General features: G+C 43.7%; 2 protein-coding genes across 2 annotated transcripts in view; one reads left to right on the top strand and one right to left on the bottom strand.

The window, feature by feature from the left end:
* Positions 1-119: 119 nt before the first annotated feature.
* On the bottom strand, positions 120-15,296 carry LOC120552730 (clavesin-1-like). The gene is made up of 7 exons (XM_039790954.1): positions 14,982-15,296; positions 11,554-12,362; positions 9,428-9,598; positions 3,842-3,960; positions 2,814-2,988; positions 485-507; positions 120-363 (listed from the first exon to the last, which is right to left on the bottom strand). The coding sequence occupies exons 2-7, from the start codon at positions 11,650-11,652 to the stop codon at positions 120-122; spliced, it is 831 nt and encodes a 276-aa protein (XP_039646888.1). The 5' UTR covers positions 11,653-12,362; positions 14,982-15,296.
* Positions 15,297-17,839: 2,543 nt separating this feature from the next.
* riok3 (RIO kinase 3 (yeast)) overlaps positions 17,840-21,520 on the top strand; it is a 23,132-nt gene continuing 19,451 nt past the window's right edge. The window contains exons 1-2 of the mRNA XM_039790717.1: positions 17,840-18,179; positions 21,440-21,520. The exon at positions 21,440-21,520 is cut by the window's right edge and continues 35 nt beyond it. Coding sequence (XP_039646651.1) covers positions 18,144-18,179; positions 21,440-21,520 — 117 coding nt within the window. The 5' untranslated portion in view covers positions 17,840-18,143. The remainder of the gene's footprint in view (positions 18,180-21,439) is intronic.

Genomic DNA, 21,520 nt, shown 5'->3' with positions numbered 1-21,520 from the left:
ACGCTCCAAAAATGTCGAAATAAGTGACAAAATGTAAAAAAATAAATAAAAATCAGCTGACATCTTGCCCAGGGCACCCGATTGGTTCGGACCGGCTGCAGGCTCTGCTTCCTGTCTTCCTATTGGTTCTGGAGGTCCAGTAGGACCCCCGTCACCTCCTCATCCTCGGAGGCCGGGCCTCCTTCCTCTCGCGTCTCGGCCGGCGCCTCCTTCCCCTCCTCCTTCTCCTTCCCCTCCTCCTTCTCGTCGCGCTCTACGGGCGACGCCACTACGTCGTAAAGGAAGGTGAAGAAGCCATACATCCAATCAGAGCCCTCGTCTGCTAAAATATTAAGAACCTCCTCAAGAGACTCGACGTTCGCACTACCACCGCCATCTTTGGTCAAGCCTGACGAGAGAGAGAGAAAGAAAGGGAGGGAGAGAGAGAGAGGGAGAGAAGCGGTCAGGAGGAGGAGAGAGGAAACAAGGAGACAAGGAGAGGACGGTTAGAGGAGGAGACAGGAGAGACTGTCAGAGAAGGAGAGGAAACAGGGAAACAAGGAGAGACGGTTAGAGGAGGAGAGGAAACAAGGAGACAAGGAGAGATGGTTAGAGGAGGAGAGGAAACAAGGAGAGGAGAGACGGTTAGAGGAGGAGAGGAAACAAGGAGAGGAGGAGAGGAAACGAGAGGACATAAAAAGAAGGGGAGGAAACAGGGAAGGCTTTAAGGAAGGAGAGGCATGGGGAGAAGAGAAATGAAAGCAGAGGCTCAAGAGATGAGAAGGAGAGAGGACCTGGAGAGGGGCTGAAAAGGGGAGGAGCAGGAAGGGGCGAAGGGTGGGGAACAAGGTTAAAAAGAAGGGAAACAGGAGAGACGGTTAGAGGAAAGGAAACAGAGAGAGGAGAGGAAGAAGGAGAGGAGATAAGGAGATAAGATAAAAAGGGGGGGGGAGGAAACAAGGAAAGGACACAAGGAAGGAAACAGGGAGAGGAAATAAGAAAAAAAATGTAAAACGCTGAAAAAAGTGACAAAAAAAACATCGCAAAAGGTGAAAAACACTTGTTAAAATATTTTTTTTAAAAATAATAAACTAAAAACAAACAAAAAAGTGAAAAAAAAAATTGAATAAAATCGACAAAAAAACGAGAAAAATAACGACAAAATGTTGAATTTTCCTTTCGTTTACCTGATGTTATGGTTGTGTTTGTTTCTGTTTCCTGTTTTATTTTGGTAGTCTGGTTTTCTGTATTGTCTTGTCTGGTTTTACTTCCTGTCCTGTGTTTTCCCGCCTTTTTGGACTGTTTTGCCCTAATGTTTCCCTCTCCTTGTGTCTCTCGTTACCTCTACCCTGTGTATCTGGTCTCCATCTTTCCCTTGTCTGTTGTCAGGTCATTGTATTTCTGTGTATGGTTTTCCGTGTTGGAGTTTGTTTGTCGTCTACCCCTTTTGGTCTCGGTGTTCCTGTTATTTGATTATTCTAGTATAGTTTTTGGATTCTGCCTGTTCCTGCTTGTACTCTGCCTGCTGTGTCGGGACACCTTTGTTTGGTATGAACTGTGATTTATTATTAAAGCGCCCATATTCTGCTCATTTTCAGGTTCATAACTGTATTTTAAGGTTGTACCAGAATAGGTTTACATGGTTTAATTTTCAAAAAACACCATATTGTTGTTGTACTGCACAGCTCTCTCTCACTGCTGCAGATCCTCTTTTCACCTGGTTTCTGTTTTAGCTACAGAGTGAGACCTCTTTTCATCTTCTTCTTCTGTACTATCTTTGATTGCACTCGCACATGCTCAGTAGATGTAGAGCATGTCAGCTAGCTAACTCTAGAGACAGTAAAAGAAAGGCTGTTTCTCCAACTTTGGTCAGTTACAAGGCAGGATTAGCTGGGAGACTTCTAAATGAGGGCGCACATGTAAGTAGTTCTTTTGTAGATTATGGTGAACTTGTGTGTGTTGTAGCAGTGCTTTGCTATTGAGAATGATGTAGCATGCTAGCGTTAGCATGCTAACGCTAACGCTACGAGCTAACGGTTGTGGTTAGCCAGCTCATTTCGGACTGTGATGTCACAGTCCGAGACGATATTGAACAGCTCACCAGGAGACTGAAGGCAGGACACATTCAGAAACCGTATCTCACTCAAAACAGCATGGATGGATTATTTTCAAAGTTTGTAAGTGTGTGGAAGCACCAGAGACACAAAAGAACACCCCAAATCACCAGAAAAAGTGATTTTTTCATAATATGGGCCCTTTAAATCTTCTGACAAACCTACATTACCTGCCAGTCTCTGCATTTGGGTCCAACTCATTCTCTGTAGCCATGACAGCTGAAGGCCGTCGATGGCCAGTTTAACAAACGTATAAGCTTCGCTTCAGAACTCGAACCTCCTATGGCGCCATTTTGACGCTACAAAGAGATCACCTCCCGTTAGCATTCCACTGACTAGCATACATTTTGGCGCCACTTTGACAGAGAATAACTTTACATCAGAAGAGTTTAAAAACTCTATTTGTCCGTTGTTTATTTCTAAAGAAACACGACAATGTATAAAAGGCTCCATTACCTTGTACCTCACGTTATGGCTCCGTAGCAGACGCTTTTATAACAATAGGCTAACGATTGGGTCATAACCACGCGACTTACTGTCACATAGTAGAGGAATTACCGTATAGTACAGGAGAAGCTCACAGGCAGTTTGGACTTACGTTAGCTGTTTAGGTTTAATTACTAATGTTAACTAGCATGTTAGTTAGCAATAATTAGCCTGTGCTTATGTTATGTTATGACCCAACAAGGGTTAAGGATGTTGGGCGTGAGCTGAGTTTACCTGCAGGCCCTCGATGGCCAGTTTGAGGATGTTGGGCGTGAGCTTGGACGCCTGTTTGAAGGAGAAGTTGCTCCAGTCGATGATGAGGATGAAGCCGTTGATCTGGAGCTCCGGGTTCTCGATCAAAACCTCCAGAGAGAGAAGGATCGCCCGCAGGATGTCCGTGAACGAGTTCCTGATCGAACGAAGAGGAAGAGGTAAAAAAAAAAAAAAAAGGTCAGGAACTGGTATTCATCGACAGCCAATCAGGAACTCTGATTTATCGACAGCCAATCAATAGTCAAAGAGAGCGTGACGCTGTGAGCCTTAACTACAACACTGGGGCTAATGATTCATTAGGCTCTTTATGTTCCAATCAATGGAGGTGTGTGTGTGTGTGTGTGTGTCTCTGGTTGTGTGTGTGTGTCTCTGGTTGTGTGTGTGTGTTTCTCTCTCTGGTTGTGTGTGTGTGTGTGTGTTCTCTCTGGGTGTGTGTGTGTCTCTCTCTGGTTGTGTGTGTGTGTGTGTGTGTGTGTTTGTCTCTCTCTCTCTCTGGTTGTGTGTGTGTGTGTGTGTGTGTTTGTTCTCTCTCTCTCTCTGGTTGTGTGTGTGTGTGTGTTTGTCTCTCTCTCTCTGGTTGTGTGTGTGTGTGTGTGTGTGTGTGTTTGTGTCTCTCTCTCTCTCTGGTTGTGTGTGTGTGTGTGTGTGTGTGTGTGTGTTTGTTCTCTCTCTCTCTCTCTCTCTCTCTCTCTTTGGTTGTGTGTGTGTGTGTGTGTGTGTGTGTGTCTCTCTCTCTGGTTGTGTGTGTGTGTGTGTGTGTGTGTGTGTGTGTGTGTGTCTCTCTCTCTCTCTCTGGTTGTGTGTGTGTCTCTCTCTCTCTGGTTGTGTGTGTGTGTGTCTCTCTCTGGTTTTGTGTGTGTGTGTGTGTGTGTGTGTGTGTGTGTGTGTGTCTCTCTCTGGTTGTGTGTGTGTGTGTGTGTGTGTGTGTGTGTGTGTGTGTGTGTGTGTGTGTGTGTCTCTCTCTGGTTGTGTGTGTGTGTGTGTGTTACCTGCTCTGGTCCCAGTTGGAGGCGAACAGGATGAGGATTTTTCGCCCATGTTGGTCCGGAGTCTCCAGCACGCCGGGGAAGCCGTCCATCAATGCCCGCTTAATCCCCGGGTCGTCCACCTGACACACGACACAAACAAACCAAAATCAACAAATCCAAATCATCTCGCTGGTAAAGATAACAAATCTAGTTTACTTTGTGTCGAAAACTACGTGGACACCCAAGGATTCCTCCCAACAGCCTCAACTCTTCTGCTTTTAGATCAAAATTATGTTAAGATTATTGGATAATAAAGATTATTGGCAGCTCATAACCCGGACTTTGTCCTGTGATTAAAACCAGAAATGTTGTGTGTAGATACAGTACAAATACAGAACATTTTCTGTTATTTAAAATTCTCTCAGACAAAGCTGCTCCAGTTAGTAAACTTCTGAAATCAAATCTGTTCTTTTTAGTCATTCAGGGCCCTATTTATTTTAAGGATCTAAGCGCACGGTGTGAAGCGCCTGGTGCATGTGTGTTTAGGGCGTGTCCAAATCCACTTCTGCTAGTTTGAAGGCAGAAAAAAGGCTCTGTGCACCGGGCGCCTGGTTCTAAAGGGTTGTACTTAGTGTCTTCATTAATCAGAGGTGTGTTTTGGGCGTAACATGCAATCAACCAATCAGAGATCAGCTCCCATTCCCTTTAAAAGCCAGGCGCGTTTGGACCTTGGAGCATTGCTGTTATGATGGAGGATTTGCACCCTAATATTTATATTTGTAATCTTCTGCATGTGTGTGTGTGTGTGTGTGTGTGTTGCTGTGTGTCCCTGTGTGTGTAACAAGCATAGTGTGTGCGCGCTGTGCACGAGCCTAGGAGCATTTTACTAATGCTCTGTTAAAATAACAATGAAATGCTGCGTTATTGACTTTAGACCAGGTTTTTGTTGGTCAATGGTGCGATCACTTCCCGCTGCCTCAAGATAGCATTACTCCCAGAATGCACCTGAACACACCTCCCTGTAAGACCAGCACGCCCAGAATACACCTGAACACACCTCCCTGTAAGACCAGCACGCCCAGAATGCACCTGAACACACCTCCCTGTAAGACCAGCACGCCCAGAATGCACCTGAACACACCTCCCTGTAAGACCAGCACGCCCAGAATGCACCTGAACACACCTCCCTGTAAGACCAGCACGCCCAGAATGCACCTGAACACACCTCCCTGTAAGACCAGCACGCCCAGAATGCACCTGAACACACCTTCCTGTAAGACCAGCACGCCCAGAATGCACCTGAACACACCTCCCTGTAAGACCAGCACACCCAGAATGCACCTGAACACACCTCCCTGTAAGACCAGCAGCACCCCAGAATGCACCTGAACACACCTCCCTGTAAGACCAGCACGCCCAGAATGCACCTGAACACACATCCCTGTAAGACCAGCACACCCAGAATGCACCTGAACGCACCTCCCTGTAAGACCAGCACGCCCAGAATGCACCTGAACACACCTCCCTGTAAGACCAGCACGCCCAGAATGCACCTGAACACACCTCCCTGTAAGACCAGCACGCCCAGAATGCACCTGAACACACCTCCCTGTAAGACCAGCACGCCCAGAATAATAATAATAATAATAATACATTTATTTCTAAAGCACTTTCAAGTCAAAGTGCTGTACAGAGCATAAAAAAACAAATGCAGTTAAAAACATTTCTAATGACTGAAATATAACACACACTCTGACTCTCAGAAAAACATACAGAGAAATTAGGCCTCATACACAACAGTAAACAGATGGGTCTTTAGCTTTCAGAATGCACCTGAACACACCTTCCTGTAAGACCAGCACGCCCAGAATGCACCTGAACACACCTCCCTGTAAGACCAGCACGCCCAGAATGCACCTGAACACACCTTCCTGTAAGACCAGCACGCCCAGAATGCACCTGAACACACCTCCCTGTAAGACCAGCACGCCCAGAATGCACCTGAACACACCTCCCTGTAAGACCAGCACGCCCAGAATGCACCTGAACACACCTCCCTGTAAGACCAGCACACCCAGAATGCACCTGAACACACCTCCCTGTAAGACCAGCACGCCCAGAATGCACCTGAACACACCTCCCTGTAAGACCAGCACGCCCATGGGCCACAGATGGGCGCAGGTGCATTTGCTATTTAAACGACGTGGACGCTGGACGGGAAATTGACAACTGTGTCGGTCTTAAACTAGCAAAGACACTTGGGTCGGGTTTTGGGCTGCGCCGGGTGCAAAATAGGGCCCTTAAAGCGTTTTTTACGTTTTTCACAATGCTTTTAGTCTTCAAACCAGATATTGAATAAAGGACTGTAAAAATAATTAACGTAGCATCAGTGATGTCGCCCATTGGTTTTTGAAGCCTCAAGTTTGCCTCTAAATTTCCTAAATCATCCCCTGCTTTATCGTCTACTTTAAAATAAATGGATGAATTATCACGCTGTATTGAAGAAGACTTGAAACTAGAGATTGAGACCATTAACTCGTTATGAAAATGTTGACAGAGATAATAAATCAAGTGAGAAGTAGGCTCCTTTTCTCGTAGACTTCTGTAGAAACGGACCGAGCCATCTCCACGCTCCACTTCACCCTCATTCGTGAACAAGACCTCGAAATACTTAAACTCATTCGCTCGGGGCAGCAACTCGCTCTCAATTTAGGTCAACCTGTTCCAACATATTTCATCCAGAAACACTGACTGAATCTGCAGCTTCTTCTTCAAACTGTAACAAAGGAAAAACACAAACGGAAAACCGGACCTTACAGCTCTGGAACATGCCGAGACTATCTGTCCAATCGGAGTTTTCTGTCGCACGACTAAAACAACTTTTGAACGTTCACACGTTCCACCATGCAACGTGGCAAATGGCAAATGGTAAATATACACGCCAACTTTCTTTAGCCAAGTGGCGTGTTATCTGTATGCTTTTTCAGCTATCAGCGTGTATGTCTACGCTGTATAGAGCAGGCGTACACATACGCTTGGGTTTAGGAAATGTCACACTCGGTCACACGCAGGACGCAATCCTGAAAGTCCCGTGTTTTTTGACCCATCCTCCCCCCCCCCGACCAATGTCCCTACGTGGATTTTCGCCCTTATACTCATACTACTAACTACGGCAGGGGGGTCAAACTCATTTTCACTAAGATCAATACATCAAGGGCCAGACATGTACATTTTATTGACATGCTTGTATTTAATCGATAGGGTTGGGTATCATTTGTTTTTTTTTCGATTCCGGTGCTAAATCGATACTTTTAAAACGGTGCCGGTGCCTGAACCGGTACTTTTCAATAAAGTTAAAAAAAAAAGAAGAAGAAGTAAAACAATAAGGGTAGTAAACAACAGTCAGTGACTTGTTTATTGCTAAGGCCATGGTCAAAATTAAAGATTTAATAATAATGTAATAACTATAACAATAACAATAACTTATTTCACCAGTAAATTGCTGTTGAACCCCAGATGGGAAAAGGGTATTTTACAATTACTGTGAATGCACCACGAGGCTACCTGTTTTAAGTGAACGCACCGTCTGTGTTGTTTAATTCCGACAATGGCAGCTGCAAGTGAACGCACCGTCTGTGTTGTTTAATTCCGACAATGGCAGCTGCAAGTGAACGCACCGTCTGTGTTGTTTAATTCCGACCATATAAACATAGTACTACTAGTACTACTACTGTATATCTATGAATGGCAGCTGCTGCTGCGCTGCAGTGCAGACTGTTACATCGCGCTGTTGAAGTCCTCCACAGTGAAATACTGTCACACTTTACACTGTTTAACGTTAGCTGTCAGCATTTTACCGGTGTTTAATCCAGCTGCTAGCTAAAGGTAGGCTAACGTTACATGCTGTCAGGTGTAGTGTAAAGTCAAGCACCGAAATGAGGCACCGAAACTTTCGTTCTTATTCGGTCTCGTTACTACCGTTTACGTCGGCACCGGTTCCCTATTGGAACCGAGTTTCGGTACCCAACCCTATTAATCGAACAAAGTCAAACATCTGTATTATTGCATGTCTCATATAGTCTTCTCACGTACAGCTTGGTCGACATAAAGCCCCCAAAAAATTTAACTTAGCCATCAAAGAAAATAGCAACACAAAAATATCGGAAAAAATGCAACAAAAACGTCTGAAAAAAAGTGGCAAAAATGCTGAAAAAAGTGACAAAAACATCAGATAAAGCAACAAAAACTAGTTGGGCCAAAATGAATTATGAACCTAAATTAATATGCGGGCCGGATCAAACTGTGCGAGGGGCCAGATTTGGCCCGCGGGCCTTGAGTTTGACACATGTGCTCTACGGCGTAAAGTCACACGCAATCGCAAGGTAATGTAAGTCAATGGAGGCCAAACGGCGTTGATAAACACGCTGAAAAGCGAGTGTGCGTCTTTATAACACGCCAATAATGGCATACGAATTGGCGTGTCACACATATTCAGATCAGTCTGTCCACCAAAACAAGTTTCTTCCCGAGGCTATTTTGCAGAGGCACTGTGATTGTGTCCAGCACTTAGCACCGCCCAAGACGATTGTGATTGGTTTAAAGCATTGGTTCTCAAGCTTTTTTCAATAATGTACCCCCATACGAGGACCACAATGGAAATAAGTTTGTGACTTTCTTGTGTTATCCTCGACAGTTCTGATAAATGTACAATGTCACTGTGTTGGCATCTTGTTATGCATTTATTTCTGTTACTGTCTAATAAATCAATCAAAAAACCTTTGAACAGTTTTTTTTAAGCCATGTACCATGTAAAAAAAAGTATAAAGAGGAAGAATACAGCGATGCCAGCGATAGATTTACTAAACCACAGCCTTGGACCTGGAAAACATTTAAATGATGATGGAAAAAGGCGAAACAACTTGGAAAAAGACGGTAGAAAGGAGAAAGTAAGGCAAGAATAGGTCGAAAATAGTAACAAAAACTAAGAGAAAAAAACACAGTAGAAAGAAGGAAGGCAACACTAGGGCGACAAATGGGACAAACTTCGAAAAAAAAGTGACAAAAACTGAAGAAAATGCAGAAAAAAAACTTCGAAGAAAAAAGACAAAAGTAAGGAACAAAGGCAAGAATAGGTCAAAACAAACGACAAAACCTTCGAAAAAAAAGGTGACAAACGTCAAAAACAGTGACAAAAACTTTGAAAAAAGACAGTAGAAGTAACTACAGCCTTGGAACTGACAAATATTTTCTTATGTACCCTGTGCAGTCCTCCAGAGTACCCCTAGGGGGACACGTACCCCCTGCAGTCCTACAAAGTACCCCTAGGGGGACACGTACCCCCTACAGTCCTCCAAAGTACCCCTAGGGGGACACGTACCCCCTGCAGTCCTACAAAGTACCCCTAGGGGGACACGTACCCCCATTCGAGAAACAATGATTTAAAGAAATGCCAATAAACCAGAGCTCGTAATTGGCTCGGGGAAGCAACTCACTCTCAGTTTAGGTCAACCTGTTCCAACATATTTCATCCAGAAACACTGACTGAATCTGCAGCTTCTTCTTCAAACTGTAACAAAAACAGGAAAAAACGTAAACGTAAAACCAGACCTTGAAGCTCTGGAACATGTCGAGGTTCTGCTGTCTGAACTGGAAGTACTGGGCCAGCAGCCTGAAGGTTTCCATCTGGTCGAACTTTCTGGCTCTCAGGAAACGCAGGATGAAGTCGTCGTCCGTCCGCAGGAAACCGATGTCCGGCCGCGTCACGATCATGTCTCGCACCTCCAGTTAAAAACACACAGGGCTGCCGTTAGGGAACTATACATGAGGCTGTGTCTCAAAGCGCCTACCTGCACACTTCAAGCACTTAGTTTTGAGTATATCGTGGAGATAACGCGCTGAAAGTACCAGGATGACCCCCTCTAAAAACAGTCAAAAACTTCAGAGTGGAACGATGGACGCTACGCGCGCTAAACGGGCGCCATCTTGACTACAAAGCAAAAAGGGGGAGGGACCAGGGACGTGGACCGGCAGCTGATTGGACGAACGCGTCACGTGGGTGTGGCTTCTCCCGGATTTCACAACAGAGCTTAACGGGCGGCTCGTTCAGAATATACGATCTCGTATTTTTTACGAAAATAGTTAAACCGAAACGTGTTTCTGAAAACATTTTAAGCGAGGAATAGGCCGTGCAGTTGCTGAATCTGTCTGTTTTTTTTTAATCGACAAAGGTCAGTTTAATAGATTTTCGTCAGATTTTGAGAGGCGGCGAGCCGAGCCGAGCCGAGCCGAGCCGAGCGCTCGTCATTTCCGGTAAGTGTTTTAACGTAAGCGTAAACGTAACCATCCAAAGTGGGCGCTACGGCAGGAAGTGGTCAGTGACCATTAGCGGTGGACTGACGGAATAAGACACAGCCTCAGTCTGAATTAATCAGAAGAATTCCAAATCAAAAGCAGGGTGGCCAATTTGGGACATATTCAGCTTCTCCATCAATCAAACTGCCCTGGGGAAGCCCCAGCTTTACTGCATGTCATATGGATTTTGTAATTTTATTTAATTGCCAATATGTTTGGGAATTTGCTAGCCTGGACGCTAGCCGAACTTAGCGAAGTTCAGGTGTTGACTTGATCCGTTGTGGAGCAACTATGCTCCAACCAGAGCTGTTCGGTACCAATCAGATTGTCAGGGGGCGGGCTTTATACGATGATGGACAGATGATCAACAGTAACGTAATCAGCCACGTCACCAAAGAGCGTGAGTGCAGAGGCATTTTCTTTCCTGGTTGGGTTGAAACACAGCCTAAGGGAGCAGCATCAGACTCATATTCTGACTAGAATCTGATCATTTATTTTAATTGTGAAGAGCATTGTGTGGAACAGTCCGCATTATTTTTCAGAAAATTTGGTTGAAAGAAACCCACATTTCTGATAAAGAATTTTTAAAAAAATGGGTAAACTTTGCCCCGAGAAAAACACAAGGGTTAAAACGGTAAGATCCATTTACAGTATGATCCTGTATGACATTAAAACAGTGAGATACTGTGAGACTTTAGCTGTAAATTAACATCAACGGTTTAAAGTGTAGGAACCAACGGGCTTGGAGCTGAGAGCCAAAACACACCGACCTAACACGTCTGAATATTATCAGTAGCATGCTAACGGTAGCTAGCATTAGCTGTGTACCTGCTGGATGTCCTGACGCAGAGTGTCGGGGTTTTCGTTGAGCTCTAAGCGAGCCTTTTGCCTTTTGTCACTTTTTCCGATGTTTTTGTCAATTTTTTTCTGCGCCTTTTGACGTTTTTGTGGTCCGTGCGTTTTTGAAGCTTTTGCAGACTTTTGACACAAAAATCTTCTTTTGAATGCTATAAAATTGAATAAAACATCCAATTTTAAAGAAAGTAATGGGCTGATCTTTTATTTTACTTGTGAAGAGCGTTGTGTGGAACAATCCGCATTATTTTTCAGAAAATTTGGTTGAAAGAAACCCACTTTTCTGATAAAGACATTTTTTTTAAATGGGTATACTTTGACCCGAGAAAAACACAAGGGTTAAAACGGTAAGATCCATTTACAGTATGATCCTGTATGACATTAAAACAGTGAGATACTGTGAGACTCTAGCTGTAAATTAACATCAACGGTTTAACGGGCTTGGAGCTGAGAGCCAAAACACACCGACCTCACATTGTAGCTAGCTGTAATGCTAGCTAACGCTAGCTATAGCATTAGCTGTGTACCTGCTGGATGTCCTGATGCAGAGTGTCGGGGTTTTCGTTGAGCTCTAAGCGAGCCTTCTCCGTGGTCTCGGCGCTCAGGCCGGCGTGCAGGTGCGTCATCGTGGAGTCTCGCTCCGCTTCGACTTCCCGAAACGTCCAAAAAAAAAATGTGTTTCTGTGCAAACCGTAGATCAGTTTTTCTTCTTCCTTCCACCTTGTACGTTTTTTTTTTCCAACTTTTATTCCAACGTGTATATAATATACATATCTCCAGACAGTTTTGCGTTAGTTGTACAATCTTGCGGTGGCTGGGATTTGGTCGTCTTTAACCGTAACACAATCTTAGCGCGGTTGCCGTTGAAACCGATTTCGGCTCCAGATTTCGTCGGCGAGAGACAATCGCTGTGACGGTGTTTGGTAGTTCAGCGTAACAGCTTATGAATCAACAATCGTCGGCGCTGTCTCCCCTCTACATTGTTGGTTCCTATAAAGCTGGAAGTTTTGGGGTTTGTTTTTTGGTTTTCTGATGCCGGGTTTGTGGGTTAACGAACAGCACATGGGGGGGTGGGGAGGAGAGGGGGGAAACGGTCAGCGTCGGTGCCACATTCACATCCTTTGCGTTCCTAATTTTCTTGCCGTTCGGCGTCTCTCGGCTCCCTCCTCCTCCGGCTCTCGGTCATCTTTCGGATCTCTCCGGTTTGAATCAGTCGACCCTCTGCTGCGTCATGATGAGGAGGCGGGATGGCGGTGACGGGTCCTGTTTGCTCTGGTCAAAAGGTCAAAGGTCAGTTAAGGCAGCTCGGTCGGTCTGGTTGCGGGGCCTCCTCAGCCTGAAGGAGACAGGACACATCAGCGCAGGTACAATGTTAGAAAAAGTCCGTAGAACTAGGGGTTAATTCAAACGTGTTAATATGGATTTTCTGAAATTATTTTTCACAGGAGTTTTTCCGTGTTGTGATTTTTTTGGATGAACAGAAATGTCCGTTTACAGGATATCCTGTAAATAGTGAATTTTCTGTTTTTTGGGATTAACTGGGGCACATTTAAAGCGCTCTAAACTATTGTGGGCTGTTCAACACAGCCGCATTTAAGTTTAAAAAAACAAGTCAGAAGCAGAGTATGAGGGCGTACCCTGACAGTAGCTAGGTAAGGACTACTAGCCAGTCAGAAGCAGAGTATGAGGGCGTGCCCTGACAGTACCTAGGTAAGGACTACTAGCCAGTCAGAAGCAGAGTATGAGGGCGTACCCTGACAGTAGCTAGGTAAGGACTACTAGCCAGTCAGAAGCAGAGTATGAGGGCGTGCCCTGACAGTACCTAGGTAAGGACTACTAGCCAGTCAGAAGCAGAGAACGGGGGCGTGCCCTGACAGTACCTAGGTAAGGACTACTAGCCAGTCAGAAGCAGAGTATGAGGGCGTGCCCTGACAGTACCTAAGGTAAGGACTACTAGCCAGTCAGAAGCAGAGTATGAGGGAGTGCCCTGACAGTACCTAGGTAAGGACTACTAGCCAGTCAGAAGCAGAGTATGAGGGTCGCCCTGACAGTAGCTAGGTAAGGACTACTAGCCAGTCAGGAACAAACGGAGTTGCGTGCCCTGACAGTAGCTAGGTAAGGACTACTAGCCAGTCAGAAGCAGAGTATGAGGGCGTGCCCTGACAGTACCTAGGTAAGGACTACTAGCCAGTCAGAAGCAGAGTATGAGGGCGTACCCTGACAGTAGCTAGGTAAGGACTACTAGCCAGTCAGAAGCAGAGTATGAGGGGGTGCCCTGACAGTACCTAGGTAAGGACTACTAGCCAGTCAGAAGCAGAGTATGAGGGCGTGCCCTGACAGTAGCTAGGTAAGGACTACTAGCCAGTCAGAAGCAGAGTATGAGGGCGTGCCCTGACAGTGCCGGACTACTAGCCAGTCAGAAGCAGAGTATGAGAGGCGTGCCCTGACAGTACCTAGGTAAGGACTACTAGCCAGTCAGAAGCAGAGTATGAGGGCGTGCCCTGACAGTACCTAGGTAAGGACTACTAGGCCAGTGAAAAGCAGAGTATGAGTCGCCCTGACAGTAGCTAGGTAAGGACTACTAGCCAGTCAGAAGCAGAGTATGAGGGAGTGCCCTGACAGTACCTAGGTAAGGACTACTAGCCAGTCAGAAGCAGAGTATGAGGGCGTGCCCTGACAGTACCTAGGTAAGGACTACTAGCCAGTCAGAAGCAGAGTATGAGGGTGTGCCATGCTAGCAGCTAGGCGAGCATTATAATGTGTGTTGTCTCTGAAGTAAAGGCTGGACTACAATAGAGCTGTTTGGAGCAGTTGGTGAACAGTGTTTTCTGTTGGAGATGGTAAGTCTCTTTGGGGGGGACTTTGGGCTTTTTCACTTTGTAAACCTATAACGTGCACAAAAAAGATATAATATAACACAATAAAGGAAAGGGAAAAAGCCAAAAAGCATAATATGAGCACTTTAATGACTGCAAATTGACATATAATCTTGCCATTTGTATATTGGGCACTGATTCTTTCTGCATTTGTTTAATCTTATGCCACTTTAATGTAAAGCCCATTGTGTTGCATTTTAGAAATGTGTTGTATAAATAAAGTTGACTTGACTGCTTTTACCGCTAATTAACAAATGTTAGCATGCCATGCAAGCTGTAGATTGTGTTTTATTGCAACCTTATTTGTGGCTCTCCAAACACTTTGTAATTACATGTTATGTTTGGTGTATGAAGGGAGTTTTATATGCTTCATTTTAACCATGGTACATGCTCATACTACAGCTTACATATTATATATTTTTTACTCATTCATGTCTACTCTGCATCTATTCTTGTGCTTCTGCTGCTGTTGGGATCAATAAAGGTTACCCTAATCTCAGATGACCCCCCACCCCCCCAACCCCCCACTCATCCCCATCTGCTATTCACAGTGATTGTGTCAGATGTCGCCCAATCTGTCCACTGAGACTGCATCATGACAAAAAAAAAGAAAACCCAGAGACACGTGAAGGTCCCACGGGGCTTTTTTTTTTTTTACATTTCCACCCTTGAGATCAAACATAATAAATGCATATAAAACAGTCTGGATGTGGCTCTCATTGTGCATAATGTTAAAGGGAACTGTTTAAATTCACCGTAGAGCCTCTTCAATTGATTTAAATGTTCACATTTCTGTCAGTTTAATGCTTAAAGTCACCCTGGTGAAATGTACTGTAGGCTGTGTGTGTGTGTGTGTGTGTGTGTGTGTGTGTGTGTGTGTGTGTGTGTGTGTGTGTGTGTGTGTGTGTGTGTGCGCGCGCGTCTCCTCAGCAAATGTCCTCACAAGGAGGTAGAAATATAAGAGCATCCTCCAAAAGTGAGCCCATTCATTTTGGGAAAGACGCTCTTCTGTGTGCAGTTTGCTGTATTTTCGTGTTATATTAGATAGAAATGCATTAAAATACTGACAGTGGAGCGACCTGCTAGGTGTGCTGGTTGAATCCCGGCCGTCCTGGCTGGCCCGACGGCCCTCCGGTGGTGTTGGTGTTGGTGCTGATGCTGGGGACGGCGGTGGTGGTGGCCATCGGTATCCCGCGGACAAAAAAAGAGATTTCACGTCCAAATAAAAAAATTAAAATAAAAACCCAAGAAAATAAAAAATAAAAAGGTCCCTGAAAGCGTCAGATGCGGTTAAGGTCTGCCCTTGTGAATCCGTGTGGGCTTTGTAACGTGTGAGGAGGACGCAGCGGGATCCCACCGAGATGCGTTTTCACTTTGTGCTCCGAGAAGAAGACGTCAGGATGCTTCGACACCGTCAAGCTTTCAAAATAAAGAGCGCGACTTCCGGTCAACACTTTCAAAGTAAAAAAACAATACATGTTGTCAGGGTATAAAATCAGAAAAAGGTTTATTGCCACAATAAGTACAATAACGTGGAATTTGCCTCGGTGTGAATTTTGCAAACAAAAAACAAACAAATATTAAACATTAATTTGAAATAAAAAAATAAATTCAGGTAAAAAAACAAAGTGAGTTTTTCACAATATGGGTAATTGTCCCAAAACAAAAAAAGAGAGGGGGAACTACAAAAAAAAAAAAGAAGAAAAAGGCCAGGGGGGGAGGAAAGAAGGAGAAGAACGGGGGGGGAGGGGGGAAAGGGGAAAAAGAGATGTCCCCCTAGGGGTACTCTGGAGGACTGCAGGGAGTATGTGTCCCCCTAGGGGTACTCTGGAGGACTACAGGGGATACGTGTCCCCCTAGGGGTACTTTGGAGGACTACAGGGGGTACGTGTACCCCTAGGGGTACTTTGGAGGATTGCAGGGGTATGTGTCCCCCTAGGGGTACTCTGGAGGACTGCAGGGAGTATGTGTCCCCCTAGGGGTACTCTGGAGGACTACAGGGGATACGTGTCCCCCTAGGGGTACTTTGGAGGACTACAGGGAGTATGTGTCCCCCTAGGGGTACTCTGGAGGACTACAGGGGATACGTGTCCCCCTAGGGGTCCTCTGGAGGACTACAGGGGGTATGTGTACCCCTAGGGGTACTTTGGAGGACTACAGGGGGTATGTGTCCCCCTAGGGGTACTCTGGAGGACTACAGGGGGTATGTATCCCCCTAGGGGTACTTTGGAGGATTGCAGGGGTATGTGTCCCCCTAGGGGTACTTTGGAGGACTGCAGGGGGTATTTTCTGTAAAATGTTTTTCATTTACAATGTAGTTACCTGACTCCACCAGATGGATCGCTTCGCATTTGCTCGGCATATCCATCTGGGAACTTTCCGTTGGAGAACTTTTGGGAAGGGGTCGAAAATCCTGGTTAGCTGATTGGATAAACCATCTGTCTATCTACCACCTATAGTTGGTGATAGACGGGCCAAATCAACCAATGAGATCAAACCTCTTGCCGAAACCAGTCGGGAGAAGAGCCAAAACATCTTTTCCTCCGAGAAAAGCCTCCAGGGCCGTTTTTTTGCTCCTTTCAATGAAGGAATACTTTCTAATTCGGATAAAACTTGTCGCGATAGCTACGCTCATCTCATCTGTGGAAGCCGCCACGTTGTTTAGACCGAACAGTCGCTTCTCGTTGCATCACACCTAAACCCGCCTCAAAACCAACGCTGATTGGTCGGTCGTTTGGCAAACGGCTCCAAATTTTCTCTAATCTCAAGATGCCAGACTGATCTGCGATTGGAAAACTGGAGCTCGCCAGATCAGGCCGTTCCCACGAGGCTAAGGGGGTACATGGCTTAAAAAAACAGTTCAAAGGGGGAACATTATTGAAAAAAGCTTGAGAACCCCTGAACTAGGATATGTACATACAAAAAACTGAAGATAAAAGAGGCTGCTGGCAAGTTTTTTTATGCATTTACGTTTACTACATAGCCTACCTGCTTATATTGAGTTTATTTATTGCACAAACTGTCCACACAAAGTAAAATATTTATGTATGTATTGCACACACATCAGACAGCAATCCAATACATTAATGCACAAAATTAAGCCTTTTATATTCTACTTTTCAAGGAGACATAATCAATATTATGGTTCCAATAAGGTCTTTGCCCACAAATTCCACGCTTTTATTTTGAAAACACACTCTACTCGTTTCTCTTCCTCTTATCAACAAACTGTATAACTTGACCTACCTGCACGCTCGCGCCTGTGTGACAGCAGCTGACGGTCACGCGCATTCACGAGAAAACCTGGGCAGACTGTACGCGCACACGCAGTGGCTGGTGCGCGCATTAACACATATGAGCTACAGGAAGTCGGCTAAACACATACATTTTATTTTTATACACACAATTATGTCTTCATTTTTTGTTTCAATTTGACTGAGATTATATTGTATTATTACTATTATATATTTTTTTCTATGCTCTTCCAGACTTTGTATCCTTACCTGGTGTGTTTCTTGTTCCACCTAACCCTTATTTTCATAATTTAATAATGTGTTAATTGTTCTCACGATTAATCATTTTGTCTAACGATGTTCATCACAAATTCTTAGGTAACATGATCAAATGTCTTGGTTTGTGCTTCTAGAAGTCTAAACAATCAAACATGAAAAGATGTGATTTAAAGTGAAATAAAACAGAGAAAAGCAGCAAATCCTCCCATTAGACAAGCTAGAATTAGAGAACTATAAATATATAAATTACTCAAAAGACAAAATGATTATCAAATTATGAATATTTTGCCTATCAGCTAATTAATAAACCGACAAAATCGTTAAAAATGGAAGATATAGCTCACAAAATAAAAGACATCTTGATAATAGCGTGAGGGGCTTTTATTGTGAAGGCGCACTGTCGCCTCCTTTCACAATGACGTGTTTCCTCTTGTGCCAAGGTCCACTCTAGCTGGGAAACACCTCTCTGAAAGCGTCTCTACCTCTTTTCAACCGTTAAATTAGTTTAAAAACCATTATTACTGACTCGTAAATTAGCTTTTCATACGTATTGAAGTTTATACAACAGTTGTGTGTACGTGTCACATCGCGGGACGTTGTCGTTAGTCTCTTTTTCGGGACATTTTCGTCGTTAAATCTGCCCCCTCCGGAGCGTGCTAACGTTAGCTCAGCGGCTAGCCACCATTCACTCGTCAAGGAAAGAATCGATTAATCGCTATCGTTGTAATCATGGATCAATCAGGAATCACAGCAGTAACTCCGAAGGTAAGAAGCTCTTTTGATTTGTTGTTCAAATTCGGTTTCTGTGTGTGTTGTTTAACATCACGAAGCTACGTCAGTCAGCTAGCCTTCTGCTGTTAGCTTCTGGCTTGTATGTGCAAAACATCCAACGTTTCCTCCGATTTCACTGCTTTTTAATGTGAATTCAATGAATAAATTAAGTCCCTTTTTAAACTTACAGACACTAAAATGAGTAATAAAACTCTCATACTATACGGTGAACTTTTAGGAGACTAATGTATTTGGTTTGTCTCTATATTGTTGTTCATATTTTTTTTATCATCCCCCTTTTCATACTTTATTTTGGTTACGAAGACAATTTTTTTTAAAAGTCATATTGTTTCTCTGGATACTTATTTTGAGTACGTGTCTAAAATGTATATTTATACTTGAAAGTATTTTTTTTAATATATATATATATATATATATATATATATATATATATATATATATATATATATATTTATAAAGTTGTGTCGAAAAAAAACAACTTCTGCCAGTTGTTATCCAACATGGCGTCGTTGACGGACCTGTCCTTTTAAAGGCTGAAGTTGTCTCGCTGTCAGCGGGCAGATAAGATTAGCTGTCGGTCATCACCGGGGGTGTGCCGTTACCGGAGATATGTTGACACAAGTTACGCCTGGAAATAAACGGTGTTGTATGTAACAATGACGTCACCTCACCCCTGCTAGTTAGCCGTTATAACGCTATCGGAAAAGGGTTTATTGCCACAATAAGTTACACCGACGTAGAATTTATCTTTGTAATTGGTGCAAACACACACAGACCCACACACACGCAGACCCACACACACACACACACACACACACACACACACACACACACACACACACACACACACACACACACACACACACACACACACACACACAGACACAATCATTTACACGGACGTGTAATTTCCCTTGGTGATTAGTGCAAACATACATAAACACACATGACGGTTTCCCCCAGAAAAGCCCGGTGTCCATTTCTAAGAGGGCCCGGACAATTTTACATTTTTTTATTTTTAACCCTTATGTTTGTCCTTTAAAAAAGGAAAGAAAAAAAAAAAAGAAATTTGGGTTTCTTTCAATCAAATTGTCTACCCCAAAAAATAATGTGGATGGTTCCATACAACTATTGCTCTTCACAAGTAAAATAAATGATCAGTTCACTACTTTCATTTGGGTGTTTTTTATTCAGTTTTATAGCATTCAAAGACAAATTGATAAAAGTTGAAAAAAGGGACAAAAATGTAGGAAAAAATCTACGAAAAAGTGACATAAATCGTGGGAAAAAGTGACATAAATCGTGGGAAAAAGTGACATAAATCGTGGGAAAAAGGTGACATAAAATGTGGGAAAAGTAACAAACATGGGACAAAAGTAACAAAAGGGTAAAAAATAAATAAGACTAAAACGTTGAGAAAAAAAAAGCCATTTGCTGATTGATGCATTCCTTTTGTCTCTTTCTGGTCATTTTAGTTTTCTTTGTAGTCTGTTTGTGTCCATTTTGTGGTATTTTTGCGTCTCTTTTTTCCCCGTCGTCTTGTAGCATTATTATCACCATGTCTGTGTGTAAAACGTTGGAAAAGCAAGAGCAGATAAATAAATGAATAAATAACGCTCAAAAAGCTCAAAGACAAAACTCGCTAAAGACACCACACTACAATATACAGTCATGAAATCTGAGAAAAGTCTCAGTTAGGTTCATTCGGCTTTAGGGTGCTGCACCTAAACCTTACAATGGCGAGGAACGCCCTGTATTATAACCTTTTATGTATTCAGGGAGGGTCATTGAGAGCAAGCTCTCTTTTCCATTGATGCCCTGATTACAGCACAAATAGCCTATGGTATATGTGTCCAGTCAGCTTCAATCTTTAAGATAAGTCAGCAGCTGTCGGTCATCGTGTGTGGCACAAGTTACATTTGGATATAAACTTTGTTATTTCTTAACAATCCAGTCGCCTCAGATGCTAGTGTAGTTATAACAGTATACTACACAACACTGTGTTACAGGATACCATACATTGCATTCATATCTTATTCTGGCCTCTAATCATCTTAATTCTGTTTTGACCGTCCGTGGGTACATTTAAATTTTTATAAAAGGTAATTTTGTCCCCAAGTCTTGTGGGCGTTCCCCTAAAAAGACTACGCTCAGGAGCACCGTGTGCAAAGCCTTGCTTTTAGACATGTCTGAACTTGTCTCAGCCTCACTTCTGCTTTTATGGTTTCTGGCCACTCATGACTCACTCGCTGGATTCATTTCACCGTTGAGTCACACTGAACAAATGACATAACAAGGTCCCACGGTGGTTTGGTATTTGCAGTTAGGCTACTCTTAGTTTTAAACTAATCCTCTGTATTTTGGCCTCTTCTTTCTGTGTGATTTGTACAGTTTTTATTCGTTGTGACTCATGCAGGGTTTCCCCCAGTGTCGCTATAGACCTTTTTCACGGCAGACATGTTGACATATCATAGTAGGAAAAGCACAGGTGTATTCAAACCCATTAATGATGGCTGCATTCCACTTAGGAGAGGTCCTGGTATTAAACCATTACTGATGGCTGCATTCCACTTAGGAGAGGCCCTGGTATTAAACCATTACTGATGGCTGCATTCCCCTTAGGAGAGGTCCTGGTATTAAACCATTACTGATGGCTGCATTCCACTTAGGAGAGGTCCTGGTATTGTTCATGCTGACTCACTGAAATATCTTACTGGGACACTTGATGGAACTGAGCCATCGTTAAGGTTATCACTGTCAGCTGTGCTTCTCCTACTATGACAAGTCAAAATGTCTGCTTTGAAAAAGCTCCATTCCTTCCATGAGTCTGTTAAAAACAAAGATATGCCAAACAACAAAAGCAGTTATTTTGTATGTAGGCTCAGGGTTCAACACTAAGTTTTTGTTTTTTTTTCTTCACTTGCCCAAAGTCAAATTGAACTTTCCCCTATAAAGAAATTCAGAGGAAAAACGCTGAAAAAACAGTGTTAAAAAAATATGGAAAAAATGTCAAACTGTTTTTTTTTTTTTTTTTTTTTTTTAAAGCTGTGACACACACACATGCATACAGACACATACAAGCATACAGACACACAACCACACACATACAAGCATACAAACACAGAGACACACACACAGACAAATACAAGCATACAGACACACACAAACACACACACGCGGCCTGTGTCTTCCTACGTGGGATCCTAATGTGTGTTTTGTGTTGTTGGACCCAGAGCCCGTGGGGCTCGGTGGCCCCGGTGCCTCCGACCTGCTCTCTGGCTGATGTGATGAGCGAACAGCTGGCCAAACAGCTG

The sequence above is a fragment of the Perca fluviatilis genome, chromosome 22 (assembly GCF_010015445.1).
Source record: "Perca fluviatilis chromosome 22, GENO_Pfluv_1.0, whole genome shotgun sequence".
Classification (NCBI taxonomy): Eukaryota; Metazoa; Chordata; class Actinopteri; order Perciformes; family Percidae; genus Perca; species Perca fluviatilis.
The sequence above is the reverse complement of the archived record's forward strand: the minus strand, read 5'-3'. Positions and strand labels throughout refer to the sequence as shown.

What these genes read in the sequence shown, in the direction of transcription:
- LOC120552730 (XM_039790954.1), bottom strand. Translation starts at nt 11,652, where the DNA reads ATGACGCACCTGCACGCCGGCCTGAGCGCCGAGACCACGGAGAAGGCT. An exon ending in TGCATCAGGACATCCAGCAG is followed by an intron (nt 9,599 to 11,553) that starts GTACACAGCTAA and finishes TTTTAACTGGAG; the next exon opens with GTGCGAGACATGATCGTGAC. An exon ending in TGGCCATCGAGGGCCTGCAG is followed by an intron (nt 508 to 2,813) that starts GTAAACTCAGCT and finishes CTTCTCTGACAG; the next exon opens with TCTCTCCTGTCTCCTCCTCT.